The 22,857-nt window shown below is 40.9% G+C and overlaps 1 protein-coding gene across 6 annotated transcripts in view; it reads right to left on the bottom strand.

Annotated features, from left to right (window-relative positions):
• The window catches only part of LOC135920177 (multidrug resistance-associated protein 1-like), a 220,990-nt gene that overhangs the window by 18,878 nt on the left and 179,255 nt on the right, over positions 1–22,857 (bottom strand). For 5 of the 6 annotated variants that reach the window (XM_065454323.1, XM_065454319.1, XM_065454320.1 and 2 more), the window contains 4 exons: positions 19,059–19,185; positions 18,764–18,865; positions 15,523–15,669; positions 11,707–11,865 (listed from right to left, as the gene is read on the bottom strand). In XM_065454323.1, the coding sequence (XP_065310395.1) occupies positions 11,707–11,865; positions 15,523–15,669; positions 18,764–18,865; positions 19,059–19,185 (535 nt within the window). Of the gene's footprint in view, positions 1–9,960; positions 10,162–11,706; positions 11,866–15,522; positions 15,670–18,763; positions 18,866–19,058; positions 19,186–22,857 lie in introns of those variants that run through there. The other variant, XM_065454324.1, reaches the window with a different exon arrangement.

The following is a 22,857-nucleotide window of genomic DNA, read 5'->3' as shown; positions in this document are numbered from 1 at the left end:
CACTTGAAAGAGAAATTTCAATTCTAGCAACTCTAGGAAGTAGAATTTTCATTTAGGATCTCAAATTTTTCAGAAAAATTGCTGAATATCAGCGAGTTTAAAAAATATACATGCCTGAAGTTTTACAAACCTCAGTTTTGTAAATCACAGTTCTGTAAAGTGAAACTGTTAAAGCATCTTAAGCAGACAAATTTGATGTATTAATTAACAGCTTGCATGCAATTCTTAAAAGGTTTGCTAGGGTTTCAAACAAGTCCTACTCTCAAATTATTGGTACACTTTAGAACTATACATGCATTTTGCCCACTTTATATGTATTATTAGGTGCACTTTACAAAATTGTGATATCATTTTTCATTGCAGAGTTAGAGTTGTAAAGTGTACTTGAGGTCTTTTTAAATTTTCTGATTTCCAAGAATTTTTTAAGAGCATTGACAGCATAAATGAAAATCCACTTCTTACTGTTACTACATTTTAACCACTTTTAAATGCAACAAAGCTCATCAAATTCAGTGCAGTTGTTGTTAAGAAAAATAATTTCTCCATCTTCATGTAAATTAGTTAGGAGCACAAATTTCATGCAGTCAAGTAACACTGTTTTGTGTTTCTTGCAACAACCATTGTGACAATCACCGTCGCATTTGGGTCAGCTCGTCCTGCAGTATTAAAGTCTGTGGGAAGCAAAAAAAAGAAAAAAGATGGAACCGGTGCTCATGCCTTTTAAGATTGTGGGACACTATATGAATTCAAGAAATAACTGCCATCTTATTTCTCCAATCAGTGTGCGCATCTGGAGGCCCAGTTTAATTTTCTGATCTGCAACTCCGCATGGTTGTGCTCATTAAACACAAATATGACTTCAACAGAGCATCTTTAAAACACAGTTTTGGTACTACACTCCTCTTCAGAAACTTGGAATGTGCCAAGTAATACAACAACACGACTTTGTTAGCTCTAGCTTCATATCGCCAGAAGGAGTGGCGAGTGCTAAAATCAAACGATGTCAAAGAACCTCAGTATTCCTGAAAACGGAATGTCATGCTATTTCTAGTGGGTGTAAGCAGTCACGTACCATCATAGGTATGCTAACAGCTTTAGACTTAAGTGAGTAGGGTCCAGGATAAAGAACAATCATGTAATCATACACACACCTAAGTACATATAAAAGTGGGCTGTGTTCACATAAGGACAGACAAAGGGGGTCCAGAATATGTTTATTTTTCAGCAAAACTTTTATGCGAGCTGAGAAAATGTCTCTGCAGAGAGGTACCAACCTTCGTTTCGCAAAACTTAGCACGGGTTTCTTGAAAAAAATTATTATTTCACTAAAGGTGGAAAAGAGCATTTTAACAACTTGCAAGCTGTACAGATTCAAAGGCCTATCCATCTAAAATTAACGCACTGTACACCACCAAAATCTTGTTGGTAAGTCTACACCACTAGTAATATTGGTCCAAGAGAAGTTAAAATTATGTAACTGACCATATCTCTTCGAAAAATTGCCAAACTTAAGTTTTTGAGTAACTGCTTCTGACTGACCTCGAAACCAGAGGTCTCTTTTGTGGTCATTTTTTGTGGTCAGTGATGAAGATGAAAAATATTTCTGACAAATCTTCAAAAAGGTTCTCGAAAATTCAAAAAGCAGTATGCAACTACATGCCACATTTATTTCTTTATAAAATCCCAAAAATGCCAACACTGCAAATATAGCGAGAATTGGAACAGTTTAGGGATCTCCTTAAAAAAAATAATCATCGCCGATTTTTATGAAAATTTAATAGAATACGCACCCAGGAATGGTAAATCTAGTACTGCAAAAACATGCTGCATTATTTTATTTTAAGTGAGAAAAGTGAGCCTATTTAAAAATTAAATTATGGAGTTTTACGTGCCAAAGCCACTTTCTGATTATGAGGCATGCCGCACTGGAGGACTCTGGAAATTTCGACCACCTGGGGTTCTTTAACGTGCACCTAAATCAAGTACACAGGTGTTTTCACATTTTGCCCCCATCGAAAATTGAGCCTATTTTAAGACCCATGTATGGTCATTCAAACGGTGTGCCTCATTCTAATAGTAAAGTAAAAATCGCACTCATATTGAATTCTAACTCACTCTTTTTTTGTCGTAGTGAAGAAGAGCGACTCAGATTGTGTCTTTTTTGCCTCTTTTTAGTCATAGATTGAGTTGAGCTTGAATTTTTAGGGCTCCTGCATTTGTAATCCTGCTTCGGCGCATTGAGGGAGCAAGCACGTGAGAGCGCGCACAGCAAGTTTCTAATGACTACTTTCGGGAACTTATTTCTGGCATGGATTTCTCATTACGTCTGCTATTAGAAATGCACCCCATCTACCTGAACAATGCACCAGTGCAGTGGGAAAGCATGATGATGCTGCTGTAGTGAATGAGCCAGCTGGGTATGTTAAGGTGAGGATAATTGCAAAATGGGTCCAGAATATTTTTTACTTTCACTTATATGTTTATATTAGGCATAAAAATCCTTCCACGCTGCGGAACTGCAACTACTTTTCGAACACACATTTTTTTTTTTTCACACAAGAAATCTTGACCAAGACAAGGTGCAAAAATCATGATATCAAGTCACAAAACGTTGCATACTTTAAATGCGTATGATATAGAGAACACAGATTTCTACACGTTGACCTTTTTGCTCCACATCTATACCACCTCTCACATGGAATTAAGGCATTGTGAATTTACTTAGACCCAGCATGGTGCGGAAAAAAAGCTTTCTTTTCTGAAAGACAAGGCAGGAATTGGGGGTCTTTTGGTTATTTAAGAAAAAAAGTGCAACTAAGTATTTTACATGTCTGCATGGAATGCGTCTGACAATGCGCCTTCCTTGGACAGGACTGCAGTGTTCACGAGCATAGCCTTTGGTGATCCCAGCCGCATGCATAAACACTGCGCCGTCTAGCTTAAGATCAACAATGAAACAATGATGCTTGTCATTTGAGTGCTCTTGACAGCATTTTTCAGTGCATCAAATGAGACGCACTGCCGTAGCGCTGTGAAAAGAAAGTCGACATGGAACTGCACCCTGATTAGCGATGACACCTGCCATGACACCGCACATGCTTGCTTGACTCTGACAATAATCAAGGCGCACATTGAGGATTATGCTCCAATTTACACCCAACGAACACATGTGAGCCCATTTTAAAAATAGCTTTCAACTGCATGAGTTGCGATGCAGTCAGCTTAACACGACCAAGTGGCTACAGGGCATGGCAAAAATGCCTGCGATGGTGTTGGTGGGCTTGTCGGACACCATGCCACAGTACATAAATGCGATCGCAAGCCACCGAAGTAATTCACTACGCGAGTGATTTTGTGAACATTGTAGCTGGTAAACTTCAAATGTTTTCCTACTGCTCATGAAGAAGGATGAGGTATAAGCCTTCAAAGAATGGAAGAAAGAAGAGTGGGAAGGTGTCAAGCCAGTGCAAGGAATTCCGACAACTCACATGTTGAACATAAAGCCTGACCGAGGTAATTCCTCGTACATAGCGCAGTGCGCAAACACAGAATGGAAGGAGCTGTGAATCTACAGTTTGCAAAACTTGCTTGTTCGACTGATTACTACTGGTGGTGGATAACACAAATGAGCTCTTTCAGATATCTTAAACCTGAAAGCTGTAGTTCTTGCGATTTCATATGACTTCCTGTGGCAGATTACTGATTAACACAGTAGGATTACTGAAGCAGGAGCCACGAAAACTCAAGCTTACCTTATTTCATGGCTAAAAAGAGGCAAAATATACACAATCTGAGTCACTCTTTTTTAATACAACAAAAAAAGAATGAGTTTAGATTACTATGAATGCGAATTTTACTTTTATTATTAGAACAAGACATACCTTCGGGATGACCATACATGGGTCTTAAATTAGGCTAAATTTTCTCACTTAAATAATGTAACATGTTATTGCAGTACTAGATTTACCAGTTCAGTGTGGGTATTCAATTAAATTTTCATAAAAATCAGCAATGATTATTATTTTTTTTAGGCCATCTCTAAATGTTCCAATTCTCACTATATTTACAATTTTGGTATTTTGGGGATTTCATAAAGTAAATATGAGATGTAGTTGCATACTGCTTTTTCAAATTTGCTAGAACCTTTTTGAAGATTTGTCAAATATTTTTCAGCTTCATTGCTTTAGCTGACATGGCTCCCGCCCCCAAAAAAAACCCTGATCTCGAGGTCAGTCAGAGGCAGGTGCTCAAAAACTTAAGTTTGGTAATTTTTTAAAAAAGATATAGTTGGCTACATAAATTCAACTTCTTGTGGGCCAATATTGCTAGTGGTGTAGATTTATCAAAACGATTTTGGCAAGGTACAATGCGTTACTTTTGTAGTGATAGGCCTTTGAACTGTACAGCTTGCAAGTCGTTAAAACGCTCGTTTCCACTTGTAGTAAAATTAGAATTCTTTAAAAAAATCCGTGCTAAGTTTCGCAAAATGAAGGTTTATACCTTTCTACAGAGGCATTTTCCCAGCTTTTGCTGAAAACCGGGACCCCCCTCTTAGTCTGTTCTTATCTGAACACAACCAGTGAAGTGTTCACAAGGCAGCTCCAAAGTGCTTTGTCCAGATTTGCCGGACAAACTGTCGTTCATCTGCAGTACATCTTCACTGCAATGCATGTCTTACTCTAGAGAGCAATCGATGTGCTGAGAGCACTATTTCCATTGCAAAAGCACTGCACGAGTGCGGGACATGCAGCTTTCACTGCAGCACCACATAGTTCTTTCTATTGTGTTTCCAACTAATCTCTGCACACTTGGAGTTGAAATTTATGCCGTATACGGGCATTTCTTCAAGGAATGCCAACGGAACCCAGCAATGCAGCCCATCCCAATGGGAGGCCATGCTGCATGCTACAGGAGCCATGGAATAAGGGCCCTTCCCTTTGTTGAAAACTGTTTGAAATAAAGTTTATTCTCTCTCTCTCTTCAAGAGTATGGATCTTTTTCAGCGATGCAGCAGAAGTTTAATTCGTTGCTGCATATTTGGTTTATGCCACATAGCTGCCCTATAGCAGCCAATGAAAACACATTACTACAACTGAGTTCTAATAAGTGTAATAAAATGAATTAGTGCAGCAGTCACAGGTGCTCTGCGCTTTAACTCCATGCAGTGACCAGGCCCTTCCTCCATTTATGGCCTCCTCATGTTGTTGCCCCATGTGTGTGACAGCACAATGCACTGGATTTGTTACTAAAACAAACACTGTCCGTGATATCTGCATTTTTCTACTGCCTGAAATGCAACCACTATGCAGCATCAACTCATCTGAAACAAGAAATGCTGTTCTGTGATGAACTTTGGTTCGTTGTTGGCGTGTACCCTATGTACGTGCCCAAGTTTGCCTCTGCCGCTATCAATATCCTTCACAGCAAGATGCATGAGATGCTTCACATACGGCAAGCCCTGCGCATAAAATTGTACTGCGATTGAAGGTTGCACTGTTTCAGTGTACTAGAAGGGGGCAGTGGGCTTACTCGCTGGCGGAGGCAATGTGGTGCGGTGGCTCCATAAATGTCGACAAAATGCGCGTTGCCAATTGCCCGCACGTTGGCGCCAGCGCCGGCTTCAATTGAATGTGGTAGTGGCGTCACAGTGGGCTGAGTTACACCCGAGCATATTAGCCTAAGTTGCCAAGCTGCGTTGGTTTGCTGTGGACGTTGTTACATGGGTTTTAAATGCGTATGCATTTCTATGCCTACCCAACGCAAAATTTGCCGGACACGCAGGAGAATGATTGGTCTATATACCCCTTTGGGCAATGGCTCATACCCACGTAAGGCAGAGGCTACAAGCGCTCAGCAATGTGAAGCAAACAGTGCACACATTCATTGAAATCAGGCATACAACACACAGAACAGCATATGTTTCAATAAACAAAAAGCTCAAAAGAAGCATCCGAACCATCAATAAAGCATTGCATACCCCCCTCAGCAAATGTAGTGATGGTTTTGCAAGAGCTTTGCTAAATTAACCCTAATTCACCTTAACACCAAAGGTCAAGGGCTCGAGTGTCTTAACTCAATGGTAATCAACTATGATTGAATAAATTCACCCTAATTAACACCAATGGCCGTGGGTTTGAGTGCTGTAATGAACTCTATTTAGTCACACCTGCTTTATCATGTACGCTATCGAACATGATAAGTGAACGACCGAGGGTTGATAAAGGTTTATACTGGTTGGATCAAGTTCCACAACATTGATAATGACACCGGGCTGCGTGGAGATGAGCAAGTGGCACAATGCTTACGCATCCTTAGACAACTACGAGAGGAATTTCTGCAGGAATTTTTTTTTTCCCTGCAGTGTTTTTGTCGCACACAGCATGGAAGAGATGAGTATACTTTGCACTGACTGAGCCCTGCCGTGACATTGACAAAACCACTGTTACGCACCTGGGTGCCAAACAGGCTATGTTTGTGTGAAGGATGGGCCGCAGTTGTCTTCGTTTGGTGTGCCGAAGGAAGAAAATAGGCAGGAAGAGCTAGCAATACAACCACAGAGGCTGCACAAGAAGTGGTACCCCAGCTTGGCACGCCCTGTTTTCTGACTAATTCAATGGTGGACTACCGGACATAATCTTGATACAAAATCACTTTAGGTTAGGTTGATACAGCATGAAACTGTATATTTGGTCACCGACCCTCTAATTCAACAAGGTTGTTTTTCTCATTAAACTTTTAAGATTGCCTGATAATTCAGAAAATTTTAAGGTTCCTTTCGCATAAGCAAAATCCATCGGCAATGACTTATTTGCATAAAAAGTCTAGCGTTAGGATAGGTAGCAACTCGTAACTCATAACAACGTAATATACAAATAATTTCCTTTATTATGGTGACTAAAAATAAATTTATTGTGCAAAAAAACCTGATTTGCAATGCTGCAAAGAGCCTATTAACTATGTGGGGAATCAACCTAAATGAAACTGCAAATCGAACAGTTTAATCAGTCAATTTTCATTACTTGTTCTCACCAAAATAATTTGTTTAATGATTCCGTGACTTTTCTAGGTACTCAGAATTTCCCTCACCTTTCCAGATTTTCTAGATCACTAGACACCTTGAGTTTGTAGACCACAGATGAGGGTTGGCTGAATGGCTCCTTCCTCATGGCACTTGATAGCTTGCATTCTTTTTAGTATAGTATTTGTTTTCTGTTGTACCACCTGTCTTGTCTCAACCTGCTGATTTCAGTGCATTTATATACCTACTGATTGTATAGAATAAACAGTTGTCAGTTTGCACTTTCCCAGTGTCGAGTGTGTCCTATTTCATCATTTAAAAAAATTATGCGGTTTTATGTGCCAGAACCACAATCTTTTCCTTCTTTTTCATCATTCATTCTTGTTACTCAGACATGCAATCTTCTTTAACTTCACAGAGTCTCTGCTTTACTAAAACTATTTAGGAGTCATTCATCTAATTACTATTCCTACATTTCTCTAGCTGACCTTTCCTGCACAAAGTACTCAACATATGCTGCCGGTTTGCAGTGAAAAAGATTTAAATTCATCATAAAAAGGTGCTGATGTAAGTCTTCAAGGGACACTAAAAGCAAATATTAAGTCAAGCTAAAGTGGTAAATCAATTGATAGAGAACATCTATGGCATCAATATTATCCAGAACAGAGCTTTAGTAATAAAGAAATTGAAGTAAATGTAAGACACGATTTGAGACTCCACTGGGACACCCTAGTATACTAGTTCGATGACATAGGAACTCCCCATTATAATGCTGTCGCTTGTGCTGCACCACTGAAAATAAACAGTTTATTGCACTGCACTACAACACAGAAGAAAATTCTACTTGTCCTGCTTCTGTTCGATTCTTAGAAAAAAGTAATCACTGACATTACCTTCGATAACGACATGGCAGGTGGCCAAAAGTTGTTTTTGCTTGCCTTCGTACTGCCCACGCCCCCATGTTTTGGCAGTTTCTGTACTGCGTAGTGCTGTGCTTGTTTTCCTGGTTTGCGAAGCTCATAATGGAGAGATATGCATGCAATATTCAGGCAACATGACAGACAGACCTTGTCGGACTATCACATGTTGCTGTGAGACAATTATATACATGGACACGGCAAAGAGAAGAAAAATAAAATAAATTGTTGTCTGAATCAATACAATTGTAGGCCCGTAACAACACATGAAACACGCCACACAGTTAACATATTAATCAAAGGGTACTACATCTAGTTTAAATGTCCTGTCATCGTCAGTACATATGCATTACATGCCACCGGCGGTAAATGATGTGGCGCCATCTGACACCTAAGAATCAAAACACTTTCATGACTCCATGGCCTCCGAGACTGTGGTGCACACACAATCTCAGATGCTTGGCACTTATGTTGAATTCCAATGGTAGATCGCGAGCGCTCGGCCGGGTCGCGTCGGAGCTTGTCGCTCCGACTGAGATCGCTCTCATCTGCTCACACCATATCTGCGAAGGGAATGCGTGCGCTCCCGCGGGGGCACTTAGTACAGGAAAATCAAGTGAGAGGGCGCTAGAATAGAGACAGGAACAAGCGCTTGGAAGCAGCCCCCACCACCCCATTTCACTGTCCATGTCAGAAGAATCATCACTTGACTTGGAAATTGTACTGTCCGAGTCGGAGCAGTCTAGGAGCGCGAACAAAATTGCACGGCGCGAAGCGGTGTCCACGTTTCCCATGTCGTCCACAGCTGCCCGTGACAGGAAACAGGCGACCGTGACAGGAAGCAGAGGCGGGGGAAGGAAATACGTCACGAGGACTTCCGGTCAAATCCACCGATTTCGGCGGAGTAAATATTTTTGCTCCACGGAGCAATCCGGGATCAGCGGCTGGTCCCAATCTGCCATTGGAACACACAGCTCACGCTCCCATTCTGCCACTGGAATAGGATTGCTCCATACAGAGCAGAAAAACTTGATCTGGATCTACCATTGGAATTCAACATTAGTGTGAGATGAGATGAAGCAAAGGCTATCTTTACCATTTATTTCTTGCCATTATGGAGGAGAGCAAGAGCGAATTCAGGTAGAGGCAGATGCAATGGTTGCCGTTGTTACAGAATCATGTAGTAATGGGCAGGCCACCAAGCAGATTTCTGAGCGACAAACAAAATTTCTGCAAACAGCAGAAAATTCCGCATAGATGTGATGTCTTGGGATGCTGTCGGCTGCTGTACCTTCACTCAATTTAAGTTTTATGCGGAGGAAAGAAACAACTGATAGCACCACTTGTCAGGTGCTGTTTTTTACTCACTGACAGTAGCAGAGCACAGTAATGATGTATGCAATGTGGGTGGGCGATCTGGATTGCAGTACAGACACTGTTTTCTCTTAAACCAAGTGTTTCCGTGGCATGAAACACATACTGGGTGATTCCTGGAATGGTACTTTAATAGTACACATTGACATACTTGCCTTTAGTGTCCCTTTAATTATGCTCATGCAGCCATACGTTGTATACTTTGCTTTGTCCATGTCCATGGCGTGTTGCGGCTTTTTGTGCATTAGTATGCGAGAGGCACAGGCCAAGTGACAGATATCCATTGAGATCTTGAATACTCCATTTAGCTAATCAGCTGGTGTATACCTGAACACTTATGTTTCCATCAATCTTTCCGTGAAAAACTCGATTTAAGGCATGTTCATAAAGTCAGTCCATCACAGCTAGCCACAGGGTTCATAGCCCCTCTTCTAAAACATAGAATGAGAGAAGGGAACAATCTAGATGACTAGCTAGGCTAGCAAGAATAAACACCAGAAAATTAAGAGCATATGTTTATCTCCTGTCTGCCTTAAAGAAGCCATGCAGTAATTTTGACAATTTTGTACAAATGCAATGAGTCAGTAAGGCAACTCCTTGCTATTATCAAGGACCAAACTTGGATGTTCTGCATAAAGCATGGAGTTTATTATTAGGTTTTAAACATCTGCATTGCAACAGTTTGCAGTGGTGCTGCACACTGCATCTTCAGGCATCTCTGCCCATTCTTCGTAGAACGGGTGAGTGACATCACTCGGACAAGCAATCAGATTGGGTGCCCATGGTACGTCATAGGGAATACTTGAACATATGTTACTCTACTAGAATATGTATAAATAGTAATTTTTGCACCTGTAAAGATAGATAAACAAATGCAATAAATGCAAATATTTCTTCAAATCAATGGCCCGCTTCTGCCTGAAAATACAGATTGTCTGTTACAGCTGTTGCCTGTACATGTGAATTTGTGCCCGCACTTGTGCGAGGGAAGAAGTGGAATGAGGAGTTTCTTCTAAATAGCTGGGCTTTGTGGAAGTTTTGTGAGGCTGCACGTAGGAAGGTGAGGGGTTAGAAAGAATGTGACCATTAAGAATAGTTCAGCGACAATGGCAGCTGGTGAGGCAAGGAGCGGCTTTTACACAAACATAGGTGCAGCGATATCTTTTTTGGCAGCAGAAACAGCAACGCTACTAGCTTGGTATTGTGCACACTTTCCTTCACTGCGGGGAAGGCAGACAGTAAACTGTAGTGACTGCACATTGTAGAGAAGGCGAGCGCGGCATGTAAACCTTGAAGCCACCAAAGTAACGAGAGAACTTTTTAGGAAGCAGATGTGGGAACACGCTTGGATTAAATCAGCCGGATGTGGACAACATGCGTCACCACGTGACAGTGTGCCTAAGGAGGGATACAGCCATGGCAGCACAAAATAACAGTTGAGGGGAATGCCATGGCCTGAAAGAAAAGTAATGTTTAAGCACTTGTAGCTCTTAGGGCGTAGACATGAAATTTTTGTTAAAAAGCATTCTATGAGAGGTAGTGTGCCTGAGTGATATACCTAGATATGACGAAAACAGTTTTGTGGCCCTTTAAATTTCTATGGTGACTCACCCTTCACATCAGTTAAGCACTAAGGGCTGGAAGAACAACCTTTTCATTCTTTCCACTGTGCATAAAAGATTTGACGATCTCGGTCACAAGAAATCTGATGTACTTCACATTGCATTTAAACATCAGACACTTATTCTGGGTTCTTATGGACTTCCAGCTTAATAGGCAGATTGCCAGCGGGTTCTGTACAACAATAAATTCTAATGCTGCTGATAGACTTCTGATAAGCACACAAAATGTAACCATTGCATCGTCATGCTTCGCTCAGGCTAGAGTATGCTAGTAAATTCCAGCCAGTAGCGTTATTTAACAATGCTTAAAGCCACTTCAGTGCTTTGTCGATGGACCTTGTAAGAAAAAAATCAAAGCTGCTGCTCATAAATGCCCTCTGAAATTTTTGGTTAGTTGCAAATACTAGTGTCATGTTGAATATTTAAAAACTATCAAACACCTGGTTCTCAAATCAAATGTGAATATTAAAAATTTGTTCAAATTGTAGTATATATTTTCAAATATTTGCACACCCTTATTAGGAATGCAATATTTGACTCACCTTCAAAACTTCAAATATTAAGATATCTTCATTGTAAGCAGAGTACAACTTTTTGCTGATAGACTAGAGTTGTTTATAGAGGCATGGTTCTTCTGTAAAGTTCCTTTTTTTTGTCTAGAAAACAAAACCACAGGGATTTGCTGGCACTTTAAGGAAAGGATCTAGCAGCGGTTCCCCAAGGCCCTGCTACAGGGCATGGTAACGGCATTAGCTTTTCAGGAATACTCACAAACCTGAGGAATGATTGTCATCTTGGAACGAAGGTCATGAAGGCCAATCTTGGTAATGTCCACATGGTCCACATTGATTGTGCCTGTTTTGGGTTCAATGATTCGGAAGAGGGCTAGTGCTAGTGTAGACTTGCCAGCACCTGTCCTTCCAACGAGGCCAATCTGAAAGCATCCAGGAAGGTTATGTATTTTCTTTTAATGTGCTGGCATTATTTGGATGCTTTCACAAACTTTCTGGGGCTAATTTTCACTGTATCTTATGTCTCTAACTGTTTTCCTGCCTACCTGGGTAACCATGGGTAATCCTTGGTTGAATGGGCAGCACATCAAGCTGCTGTGCTGAGACTTCAAAACTAATTACTAGGACCAACTTGGGTCCCCGAGCATGTGGCAATGTGTACAGGTGCACCACTCTTCAATGAACCTCTTTCACACCGACATGGGCCACTGTAGATGTGGGACTGGGCAGGTTTTGCTCTTCAATGAAACTTTTTGACACTGACATGGAGCACTGGTTATGTTATACTTGGATCTGTGCTGGTGTTCAATTAACCTCTTCGATGCCATCTTGCGACACAGGGTACGCGCCAGTAGGTGCGTGCCGTTCTTTAATAAACAACTTTGATGCCAACTTGGTAAGTAGTAGGGGTGTGTGAATACTGAACAGTAAATTTCGAATCGAATCAAGAAAAAGAAAGCCGAACCTTGAATTGAATATCAGAAAATTTAACACACCCTTTTATACTTCCAAATATTGTGCAAGAAACATAGTGCTATACATGCTCAGGAAGCTAATCACATTACTTACCAAGAATCTGGCTAGCTACCATTAACCTTTCAGGGTTAACGACATAAAAACATGGCGCCGCGAACGAGTCCAAAATGGTTGATGCCGTATATTTACGGTGCCATTTGTACGTTTAAAAAGCATGCCAATTTCCTAATTTTTTCTTTCCTGGCATGTGCTGCCACTATGTGGGAATACAGGGAATTTTTTTCTCGCACCTCCCTCTCTCGATTTTCGTTGCATGGTTTGTTTTAGAGCTAGTTTGCTCCGGCGCATCTATATACTACTGCTTGCGCATTGGTTTGCGGGTGGGCGGCGGTTTGGGTTTTGTTCCACGGGCGGTTTTGGTTTCTTGCACTAGCGAAACTGATGGCTATCCCGTTACTAATCGCTCAAAAGGCGGCCATTTGTTTGTCACTCGTTAAGTGCTCACAGGGGTGAACATAGGAAGGATGCCGCCGTGCAAGCATTTCCTTTTTTTTTTCCTTATTTTTTTGAGAGACTCGCAATATCTAATTGCTTCTGCTTGGCGATAAGATGAAGATTAGAAAAAGTTTGCCACACATTTTGCTTTTTGACAAACACACAACCACACAGTTTTTTTTAGTGTGCTTACCTACGCAATTCGATTACGCTATGGATGTAAATATTAGTGTAATAGCAGGAAAATTTGAGACTTGCAAAATATTCTTGTGCGCGCATATTCTAAGCCTTGAACTATAACAATGCATCGAATTTTTAATTCTCATAAGTTCATTTCGTTTTTTCATTGTTGTTATTCATGAATAAAGAGTACATAGATACCAACACAATATTTTTTTTTCTCATTTTAAGGCCACCCTAGAAAAATTACGGCAAATTTTTTTCAAAATAGGTCCCTCAGAAGAATTGAAATCTGCAATAAAAAATCGACCCTGGGCAGTCGCACATGGCGAAAAAAATCGGCCCTGAAAGGGTAACTTATATATACATACCTATATGAATTGAGATACATAGTTTGCTATACTGTCATCTAAGGGAACACCAAATTAGTATGACTAGATTAATAACTAAGTTCATATATGAAGAATCAAGAATCAAGAAGTCTTTATTGAGTAACACAAACAAAATGTATACACAGATATTTGGACCGATAGCCAATGAGGCTAGTAAGCGGTCCAATACAAAATAACATATAGGACAGCAATCACAAACACATTGAAGAAAAACTAACTTTGTAGCCTTGCTTCCATTCCCAAAAAATGTTTCTTGCATGTCAGTTTGAAATTCCTAGCTTGCTTTACTTCAATTGGCAACGAGTTCCAAATTTTCGCTCCTGTAAATTCTATTCGTCTTTCTCCGTACGCATTATGGCAAATAGGAAGGTTAAAATTGCCATTGCTGGCTTGTCTGTAAGTCTGAAGGTCTGTAAAATATATTTTACTGGTGAAATATCTGTCAAATAAAATTAAGCACTTTTTTTCCCCTTTGAAGCTGAAGAAATGGCTAGGCTGTCTTAAATACCAATAGGGTTTTCAGTTTGATAGTGAGACATACGTTGCTTAATGGCAATCTTATTTTGCTTAGAAAGTGTTGTTTTCCAGTTCTTTTCCAGAAAACAAGCTTTTTAAAAATTTTTATGGCAGGTGGTTTCTGTCAGTTCTCATCAGCTCGTTAAAGGGCCCCCTCACCAGGCCCCATAGCAAATTTTGGTTATACACTGGAAGTTGTTACGTGTCCTCTAGGGAGCGTTCTGCCGCAAAATTTTTCACATCGGCTCATTAATAGCTGAGATAGAAATATTTCTGTGCCGCGAACCCATGATTTCAGCAGGTGGGCTCCACTCCCAAGCAAGACGCTCTCTCCACTCACCCTGTCTAGCCTACGCAAGCGAAATTCCTTCCCTGCGTTCTCCCATACCAGACCTCGAGGATCACGTGACGCATACGTCACAGGCCCCGCCTTCTATTTTTTTTCTCGCTTTTTTTTTTTTCGGCGCTACGCCCCTCGGTTAACGGCGTTGTGCACGAGCTGTTGTCTCGTTCACACAGTGCATGATTTTGTGCGCTGTGCACAAGGAAACATGATTAGTGGTGTAATTCAGTTCTACAAAAATACTGAGGCAGAACAAGTGGATCGCCGAGCATGGTCACACGCTGGAACACAGTAGAAAATGGCATAGTTTCGGTACCTGCGCACGTGGCTGTGTGACCGTGGAAACAAGCAGACAAAGCGGAAGTGCATCTCTCTAGCTTCGGTGCGAAGTAAAACAAATAACGTGCAGACATTCTATTTGTGTGTTTTATTATTTCTCTAAACTTCAATTTGTCAATTCAAGCAACAGATCGCACAGATAACAGATGTCTTGACGACGTCACCATCCGGCTTGGAGTGCGGCAGCCACGAGGTGAAGGAAAAACGGCATTCGGTTCGAAATTTCGAATCTTTCCGCGGCCCGTAGCGATGTGACATATTGCAGACACGATCGTTATTGCGCAATATTGTGTACTTTTCACTACGTGTGCGCATAATGCGAAGACGTGGGTTCGAGTCCCACCTGCGGCCAGTTGTTTTTTCATACACTTTCATTTCCATTAATTTATCGTTTCCTTAATTCAACTAATAAGCACAAGTAATTTTCCCTAAGCTGTTCCTGTTTGTTAGCTTTTGATTATATGAGTAATAAAAGCGCACCACTTGGCTTCCTTTCTTGTTGTTCCTATATTGCTTTTTCTCTTTACCTGTAAAGCCTTTAGTTCAGAGTTAGCGCTCGTCTGTATGACCCACCTTAATTTATTCGTCCTCGTCTTTGTTAGCACTATTTTTGCCAAGCATGACTGTCCATCAACTTGCCCAAGTTTCTCTGCTACTGCATGCGTACATGTTTCTACATCTTAATTTAACATGCCAAAACAAGCTAACTAGAAAAAAAAAGTGCATCAATTATGAGCGCTGGCCAGAAGGGGCCCTAGCGCACAATTAAGTCTTTTAGTTCCCTCCCTCAACATGCAAGCCCCTTCCCACCTCAGCACAAATGGCATAAAGAAAGTCACCTTCTGACCGTCACAGGCTTTGATGTTTATCCCCTTGAGGACAAGATCGAGATCATCCCTGTAGGCTGCACTGTAGTTTGCATAAACAATGTCCCCTCTGGCTGGCCACTCAGCAGCAGGCTGTGTGTCTGCATTTCTCCATGGAGCCTGCGTACATTCCAATCCCCCCCCCTTTTTTCTGCAGCCATTCATCCAGGGTGAACAGAGCAGGCCAAGGTGACAGAGATAAGAGCTCTCGGATACTGTAAAAGTAAGCTCTGGCTTCTGCCTTTTGTAGCACATCTAGCTTAGCTTTGCTTCTCACTTACCATCACTTTCTCCTGTTGGGTACTGTTTTAGTAGTACTCACCATATTCGATGTGTAAAGCCTACAAAAACTGGAGCTTTCTTGCGTAGAGGGCAAGCCCTTTTACACTGCCAGAATGCATTTTTGCCTGCTCCCCACTCACCTTACTGGGCCTAATGTATTTGTGACTTAGAATCATGACTGACACCTTACTAGTGGAGGATGCAATTAAAAAAAAAAAATTGTTTTAAAACACAAGGAACCACTGGTTTTCAACTAATTTATTTATTTATCTATACAAATTTCTACAGTGCCCTATGGCATTACTGTACAGAAACACAAAATTAAGTACATCAAATACATAAATATGTTCGTACCAACCGCTTCAAGAATTCATTCTTTCCTTTAGTGATAAGAGAGTGGAATAAACTGAGTAAATCCATTAGTAATAGCTCCTCATTAGATACATTTGCTAGTTCAGTGGAAAAACATCTCGCCTTACAGCTCTGATTTACTTACTCTGGTTTGTTACCGATCTTCAAAGGCTAACACTTTAATCTATAAGTGTTCTTTTTGCATGATGCATTATATGAATGACTGCATCCTGTTTATCATGTTTATTACGTGTCTTCAATCATACGTTTTTACAGGTGTTTTTATTTATTTGCTTTCTTCTTTTCTCAGATTATTCTAGGTTATAGTACATTGTACCCACTTATTGCATTTCTGATGAAATATTTAATGTATAGCAAAGCAAAAACCTCTGCAATAACACACTCATGATTATATAATGCATTCATATTCTTTGTTTGCAAATACTACCTTTACCATTTGTACTACCACCAAATGTACTACCATACTACCATTTGTACTTGCCCTTCCTGTTATAATGCCATGAGGGATTGACAGCATGCGAAATAAATAAATAAATAAATAAATAAATAAATAAATACATAAATAAATAAATAAATAAATAAATAATACATAATACACAGCAGGTGCTTGACATATGGAACAAAGCAAAACCATATGGCAATAAAACAAAGATGGTGAATTCGGCAATTAATCAGCACTGTGAATTTGCACTCATATTATTTAATGCTCCAACACTGGCACAGTGGGTTACATCCACGACGTACTGAACTCCAGACCTGCACAGATCTCCCTTGCCCAGCATGCCTGGTCTAGTTCAGCTGTTTTGCCACTAGGGACAGAATGTACGGGCAGAGTGGGGCTAGTTCCAACCTGTTCGCTGTCGTCTGCTTCCGTGATCTGTTCGAACGATTGTGCTGCTATTTCAGCAGGCACAAAGCACTTATATTGGTGGTAAATTAATGAATTCACAAATATAAAAAGAGAACAAAATTTGTTAATGTTTTTCGTTTGAATAGTGACATCACAGGAGGAGGAGCACTGCAAGAAAGCTTAACAACGAGCCTAGGTGGCAGCTGCAATGCTAGACGGCATAAATTTTTCTTTCCTAGCCTTTGTAGGAGACTGAAAAAATTGTTTTAAAAGATTTATAGGATAATCTAGCCTTTTTGAGTTGATTACAGACAGCCTAATGTCAGAGATGACATTAGGAGTTACTGCTGTAAGCCAATGTGAAAAGCAGAGGATTTGGTAAAAGTATTCACAAGTAATTCTTGTGCCCAACGTGTACAATAAATTGACTGAGTCTGTTTCAAGGAAAGCTGAGCATAGCTTGTTTTTAATACTGTTGGATGTTTGGGTGAGTTGAAAGCTCACGAAAGCGATCCCAGTGCTTTAATATGTGCTGCACTGCAGGCCTTGTGTCACGGAACTCTTTTCAAACTGCAAAGCTAGCTTTTCTGCGTGGTACGGTGGCAGCACAACGGTTGTGCGAAAGATACGTACGCAGTGAAGCTGTATGCGTAATTTGCTTTTTGAACTCGCAACACATTCACGGACAACTTTTAAGAGTTAAAATTAGTGGTAATCAGCCTGCTTCGTTCAGTCATTCTGTCATCGAACGTTACGGTGGTTTCCAGCTTCTAAAGAGCGCAGAAGCAAATTTTACAATGTATACAATAAAACTGTTGTGAACCTTACAAGCCCTAAAACCAACGTGGCTTAATATGCAAGATCTGTGTGGTTTGCTACTGCGTGAAAAAGACAATAGGAGTGGCTATTTAATGCTATTTTAGAGATTAACAGACTTCACGCACCAACATTTTTCAGGTTTGGGCAGTCAACTTCTGGAGCCAAGTGACCAATCAAAACCTTGTGACATAACTGTCACTGTGTTTGCAAAAGTCATAAACTGTGCAAGCAGTTCATCCCAACACAACAGACACCCTTCTAATTATAACGCCACACCAGTCAACCACTGAGCAGCAGACGAACAGGTCATAAAAGCGACACCATCGGCCAACGGTTGAATGAGAGTTGGTGCAGGTGACTCCCATAGAAGCTGGTTATCTGTGCAGGTTTGGAGTTCCAGTAGTTCGTGGTTATGCCCTAGTGGAGAGCTTCAGGTTCATTTCCTATCACCTGGGGTTCTTTAATGTGCACCTAAGTTTAAGGATGTGTGTTTCACTCCCTCTGAAAATAAGAAAAATGTGCAAATGTTGACTGCTATAGTCTGGTGTCTCTGTGTGCTTTTTAATGCTGCACTGTTCTACATAACATAGGATATTTGTGCTAAATATTTTGTTTCATAAATCTTTGCATTTTGTTTTGTTTCTTGTACTTCTGTGCAATTTTTTTGTCATGGGATATTATGAACGAATCTGTGTTAACCAAACATTATTTTTGCATATTTCCTACTTGCGCTTACAGCCTTGCCCAAGGCCAGCAGCATTGTGAAAATAAATAAATACATCATAGGCAGGCAACGGATAGGCAATCTCTTGGTACGGAAATAAATCTGCTTATTTCATCAGCTTGATAGTTTACCAGTAGAACTAGGACAATAGTTTGGAAAACACTTACCTCTTCAGAAAGCCCAATGTACTCCTTGATTCTTTCCACAGCGACAAGGCTAGTCTCAAGCAGAGCAAACATTCGGAATGTGTACGATGCCGCATTTGACACCTGGAATAAATGGTGCTTTAGTGCCACACTTCTGCTTACAACTACGGTAAGGTTGTTGTCAGTTAAACAGGTAGCTGCCAGGGCTCCAGAGACACAGCATATATTTTTTGAGCACAGCAGTGAAAGCGAGGCTAACTGAAGCAAGCATGGTAACAGTGGTATGCGAAATGGGGTTTGGTTGCTTAAGACTGACCTCCAGGGTATACGACAACACGAGGCCAATCATTCCTGGGCTCAGAGAATTCCTCCCAGCAATGGTCAACATTGATGCTCCCAAAGACACCACGAGTGCCAGTGTATTGGCAACGGTTAGTCTGCAGCTGTAAGAAGCAAAGATTTTCATTGCTTTGGTTATCAAAATTCATCTCTTCTAGAACTTACAGAACATTAACCTTCTACAGACTGTACCATTTTACATTACAATAAACAAATTACGTATGAGGTGACTAAATTTTTACGACTGGGAATGCCCTCTAAGGGGCAATCGCAGAGTGTGCCGAATTACTCACGTGGTTCCAGTTGCTGACAGGAAGAATCAAGCATAAAATAACAATTTCCTGTGTGGCCTTCAAATGAACATAAACAAAGCCAGCTTTTGGCTCCAGAAAGCTTATTTTTTCATCACTGCTCTCTCATGTTGCAGTTGGCGGATGCACATGCTGTTTTCTAGTATGATCAAGTTGAAGTGGCATGCAGTTCACCTTGTTATTCGAGAAGGCATGCAAGATATGTACTTATTAATGATAAAAGGCTCATCTTTATAGATAAGACTCCCCTACAGGTGGCACAATTGTAACCTGCCTTTAGAGTGGCTTCTTGTTGCTCCGAAAAAATAAAACAGTTGGTTGTGTCCACCCTTTCCTCTCATGTCCTTCCATTTTTTCCACGCACCTTACGATGAATGTTTTGCATGCACACTATAGAAAGTCGTAGTTTCGCCCCAAAAATGAAGCATCTATTGTGATAGAAAATTAGTGAACAGCTATACAAAGTAAGGATAGTAGTTGTAATGCTCGCATAAAGCTGTAAACACAGACATACTAACTAAATAAATAAGCATGGTGTCACACACATACAAGCAAACATGAACACGTCTCAATCAATGACTGTGAGATCTTGCTGTCAAAACAGTGGAGTGAGGAAACATGGCAGCAGCAGTGAGCAAATTGACCTTCATGCTGCCTCTTGCATCAACGCGAACTAAACTGTGAAAACACAGCGCATGGCGCACTCCGACGGTGCGCTTCCTTCCCACTTTCCTTCACTGCGTGCACAAGATTGAGACACTATTGCTGACTCACCCTTCAACGCTTTCACTCGCACGTACAGCATACAGTGCACCGCGATGATTTTATCACCCTTCGACTTCATGTGGAACCTCACAGCGATGGCAGAAATGTGTCCAGAGTGTCCATATAATTACTATCGCAATAAAATTCAGTATGAACCAACTAGCCTGCCAAAAAGTACTTCCCACACAGCTCTGAAGTGATGAAGTCATTGGCAAACACGATCACTTGAATGTACAGTACAGTTCACTGTTAAAGGGAACCCTCAAATGTGCACATCTCACTTTGCTGGCGCAGTAGTTTCAAATGGCTAAGAAAGCAACATAATGCTCTGCACAGGTGTGCCAAAAGGAGTCAGAGCTACCAACCACAAGTTATGTGCAGCATACCAAGGCAATAGTACTCTTGTAAGAAAGAAAAACCCGGACATACTCTGTGCTCAAGTGTTCACACTTTAACAGTAGACCCTTCTCTGCCTGCCTTCGTGGGTGCAGTCCCACAAATGACTTAGGTGTCGGAGAAAGCCTTATTCCCTCAGTATCCTACTTTGGTGAGTCAACCTACTTCGTTCCATAGCCTGTACCATTCATTGTATTTCGCCCAGGTGGCTTATTGTACAAAAGGTGCAACAAATGCCCTTTTTGTATGCTTCACCTACTGTGTTCTTTCATTTATTCCAAGAGCATTCCACACGACACCATTATTTGCCTATAAGTCAATAGTGATACTGTCATATGTCATTTTAACGAAATGGTTTGTACTAAACCAATCAATTTAACGAAGTAATTGTGATTCCTCTAGAAAATTCCTGCAGAAGTCCATGCATTTAAAATCCTGTTTTAATGAAGCAAAATATTCCTTTGTATGGATATAAATAACTATGCAAGTTAACGACGTAAATTACGAAATTTCGCCGCTACACTTTGATGCATCCTAAAGTCAGACGCCTGTTGACGTCGTGCACGTTTTGCGGTTGAAGCCATACTTCGCTCGCAATTCTTCGCCTACAATGCGCCGAGACGGCGCTTCACCACCCGGGGGGGGGGGGTCCTGTTAAGGAAGAATGAAAGAAGAGAGGAAGAAGAAGATCGGAGATGCTGGCTGCTGCATGTTGTTGGTGGTCAGGCATCTTAACTACTCTGATTCATACCGTATTTATCTTGTAAATATAGTCTTTGTATACTCGCAACATCCCCGTAACAATATTTTTTTGGTTCAGAAAAAAAGACCAAGCCATGATTAGGCTGATACCTGATGACACACAACATTGTCAACAACTTATGTGACGCAGCACCTCAGAACTCCCACAAGCTCTTGGCTACCTGGCGATCTGTCAAACCAGATGGATGATAAGAAAAGTGGAAAATTACAAAATACGGACCTTGCTCTTACTTTTGACTACAGCTCTGCTTATAAACATTTTATGGATGTCATGAATGTGTTGGCACAGTGCTGCCTCTGATTTGCATCAATGTCGTGTGACACCCATCACTGGACACAAGGAACAAACACTCTACTTAATCAGAGGCTTTCCACCACTTTCATTTCTCCTTAATTATCATTTATACCCTTCAATTAGAACTACAAATAACTTCCCCTATGCTTCTCCTGGCTTCATTATCTGTTGGCTTCATGTGGTTGTGGCTAACAAAACTGAGTTCCTCAGTTCCCCTTCTTCTCATTCATTGCATAGCGAGGGTCTCAAATTTGGGAGGTTTGATGCCTTCAGGCAGCATAAGAGGGTTTATTAGCTGCCTGTTTCTAAAGTTCATGTACTGCGTAGCGCCATCAGTCAAAAGAATGTTCTACATCCACTGCCATGGCCATGAATGGTGCCGGCTAATGTACCCAGGGTTATACACACATAAATATCCAAGGATGTGGACGTGTGAACAGCCACTGCCGTAACATCATTAGTAGTGCAACACACACGTAATGTGGAGGTTGCGAGTTCGGCTCCTATTGGCGGCAAGTTCTTTTTCTGTCCACTTTAATTCCCCCTTAGATTACAATTTCTACACTTCAATTAAAATTACAAATAACTTACCCTACGCTTTCGTTGGCTTCATATGGCGGTGATTAATAAAAATAGGGGCCCTCAGTTCCTGTTCTTCTCATTAAAAGTTTTAGTAGTATATTGACACGTGTACTTGTTTATCTTTTTCGGATGACCGTTCAAGTTCGTCTTTCCTCTGGACTAGGGTGGCACCGAGGCCTAAGCTACTTCCTTGGTGCCGTCCTAGCCCAGAGGAAAGACGGACTTGAACGGTCATCTAAAAAGATAAACAAGTACACATGTCAATATTTGTGCTACGATCTGTGCCGCAGCTTCGCACTCTCCTGCATGTACCTCTGCTCTATCAGGCATTATGCCTACAAAACAAGAGTTGATTCACTTGATGTGAAATACTAGTCTAAGCTTTCTGCTAATTCTTTTTGCCTGTTAAATATTTTACTTATACATACTTTCAATAAGGTTGGAACCAACAAAAGTGTTTAGCAGATTGTGGAGTTATTCAGACTGCTGCTGCCTAAGAAACCTCACTTTAAGAAAATTCTGTAATATAACTTTTGGCTAAAACTATGCTTTCATTATATCAATGCTAAAATGTATGTGTTGCAACATGCAGTAAATAATTCATATGAAAACAGAGGCTTGAGATTTTTGTCCTGCATTTGCAACAGGCTTCATTGCAATGTTCT

Source organism: Dermacentor albipictus, chromosome 3 (assembly GCF_038994185.2).
Source record: "Dermacentor albipictus isolate Rhodes 1998 colony chromosome 3, USDA_Dalb.pri_finalv2, whole genome shotgun sequence".
Taxonomy (NCBI): domain Eukaryota; kingdom Metazoa; phylum Arthropoda; class Arachnida; order Ixodida; family Ixodidae; genus Dermacentor; species Dermacentor albipictus.
Note: the sequence above shows the minus strand (reverse complement) of the source record. Positions and strands in the feature narration are given on the sequence as shown.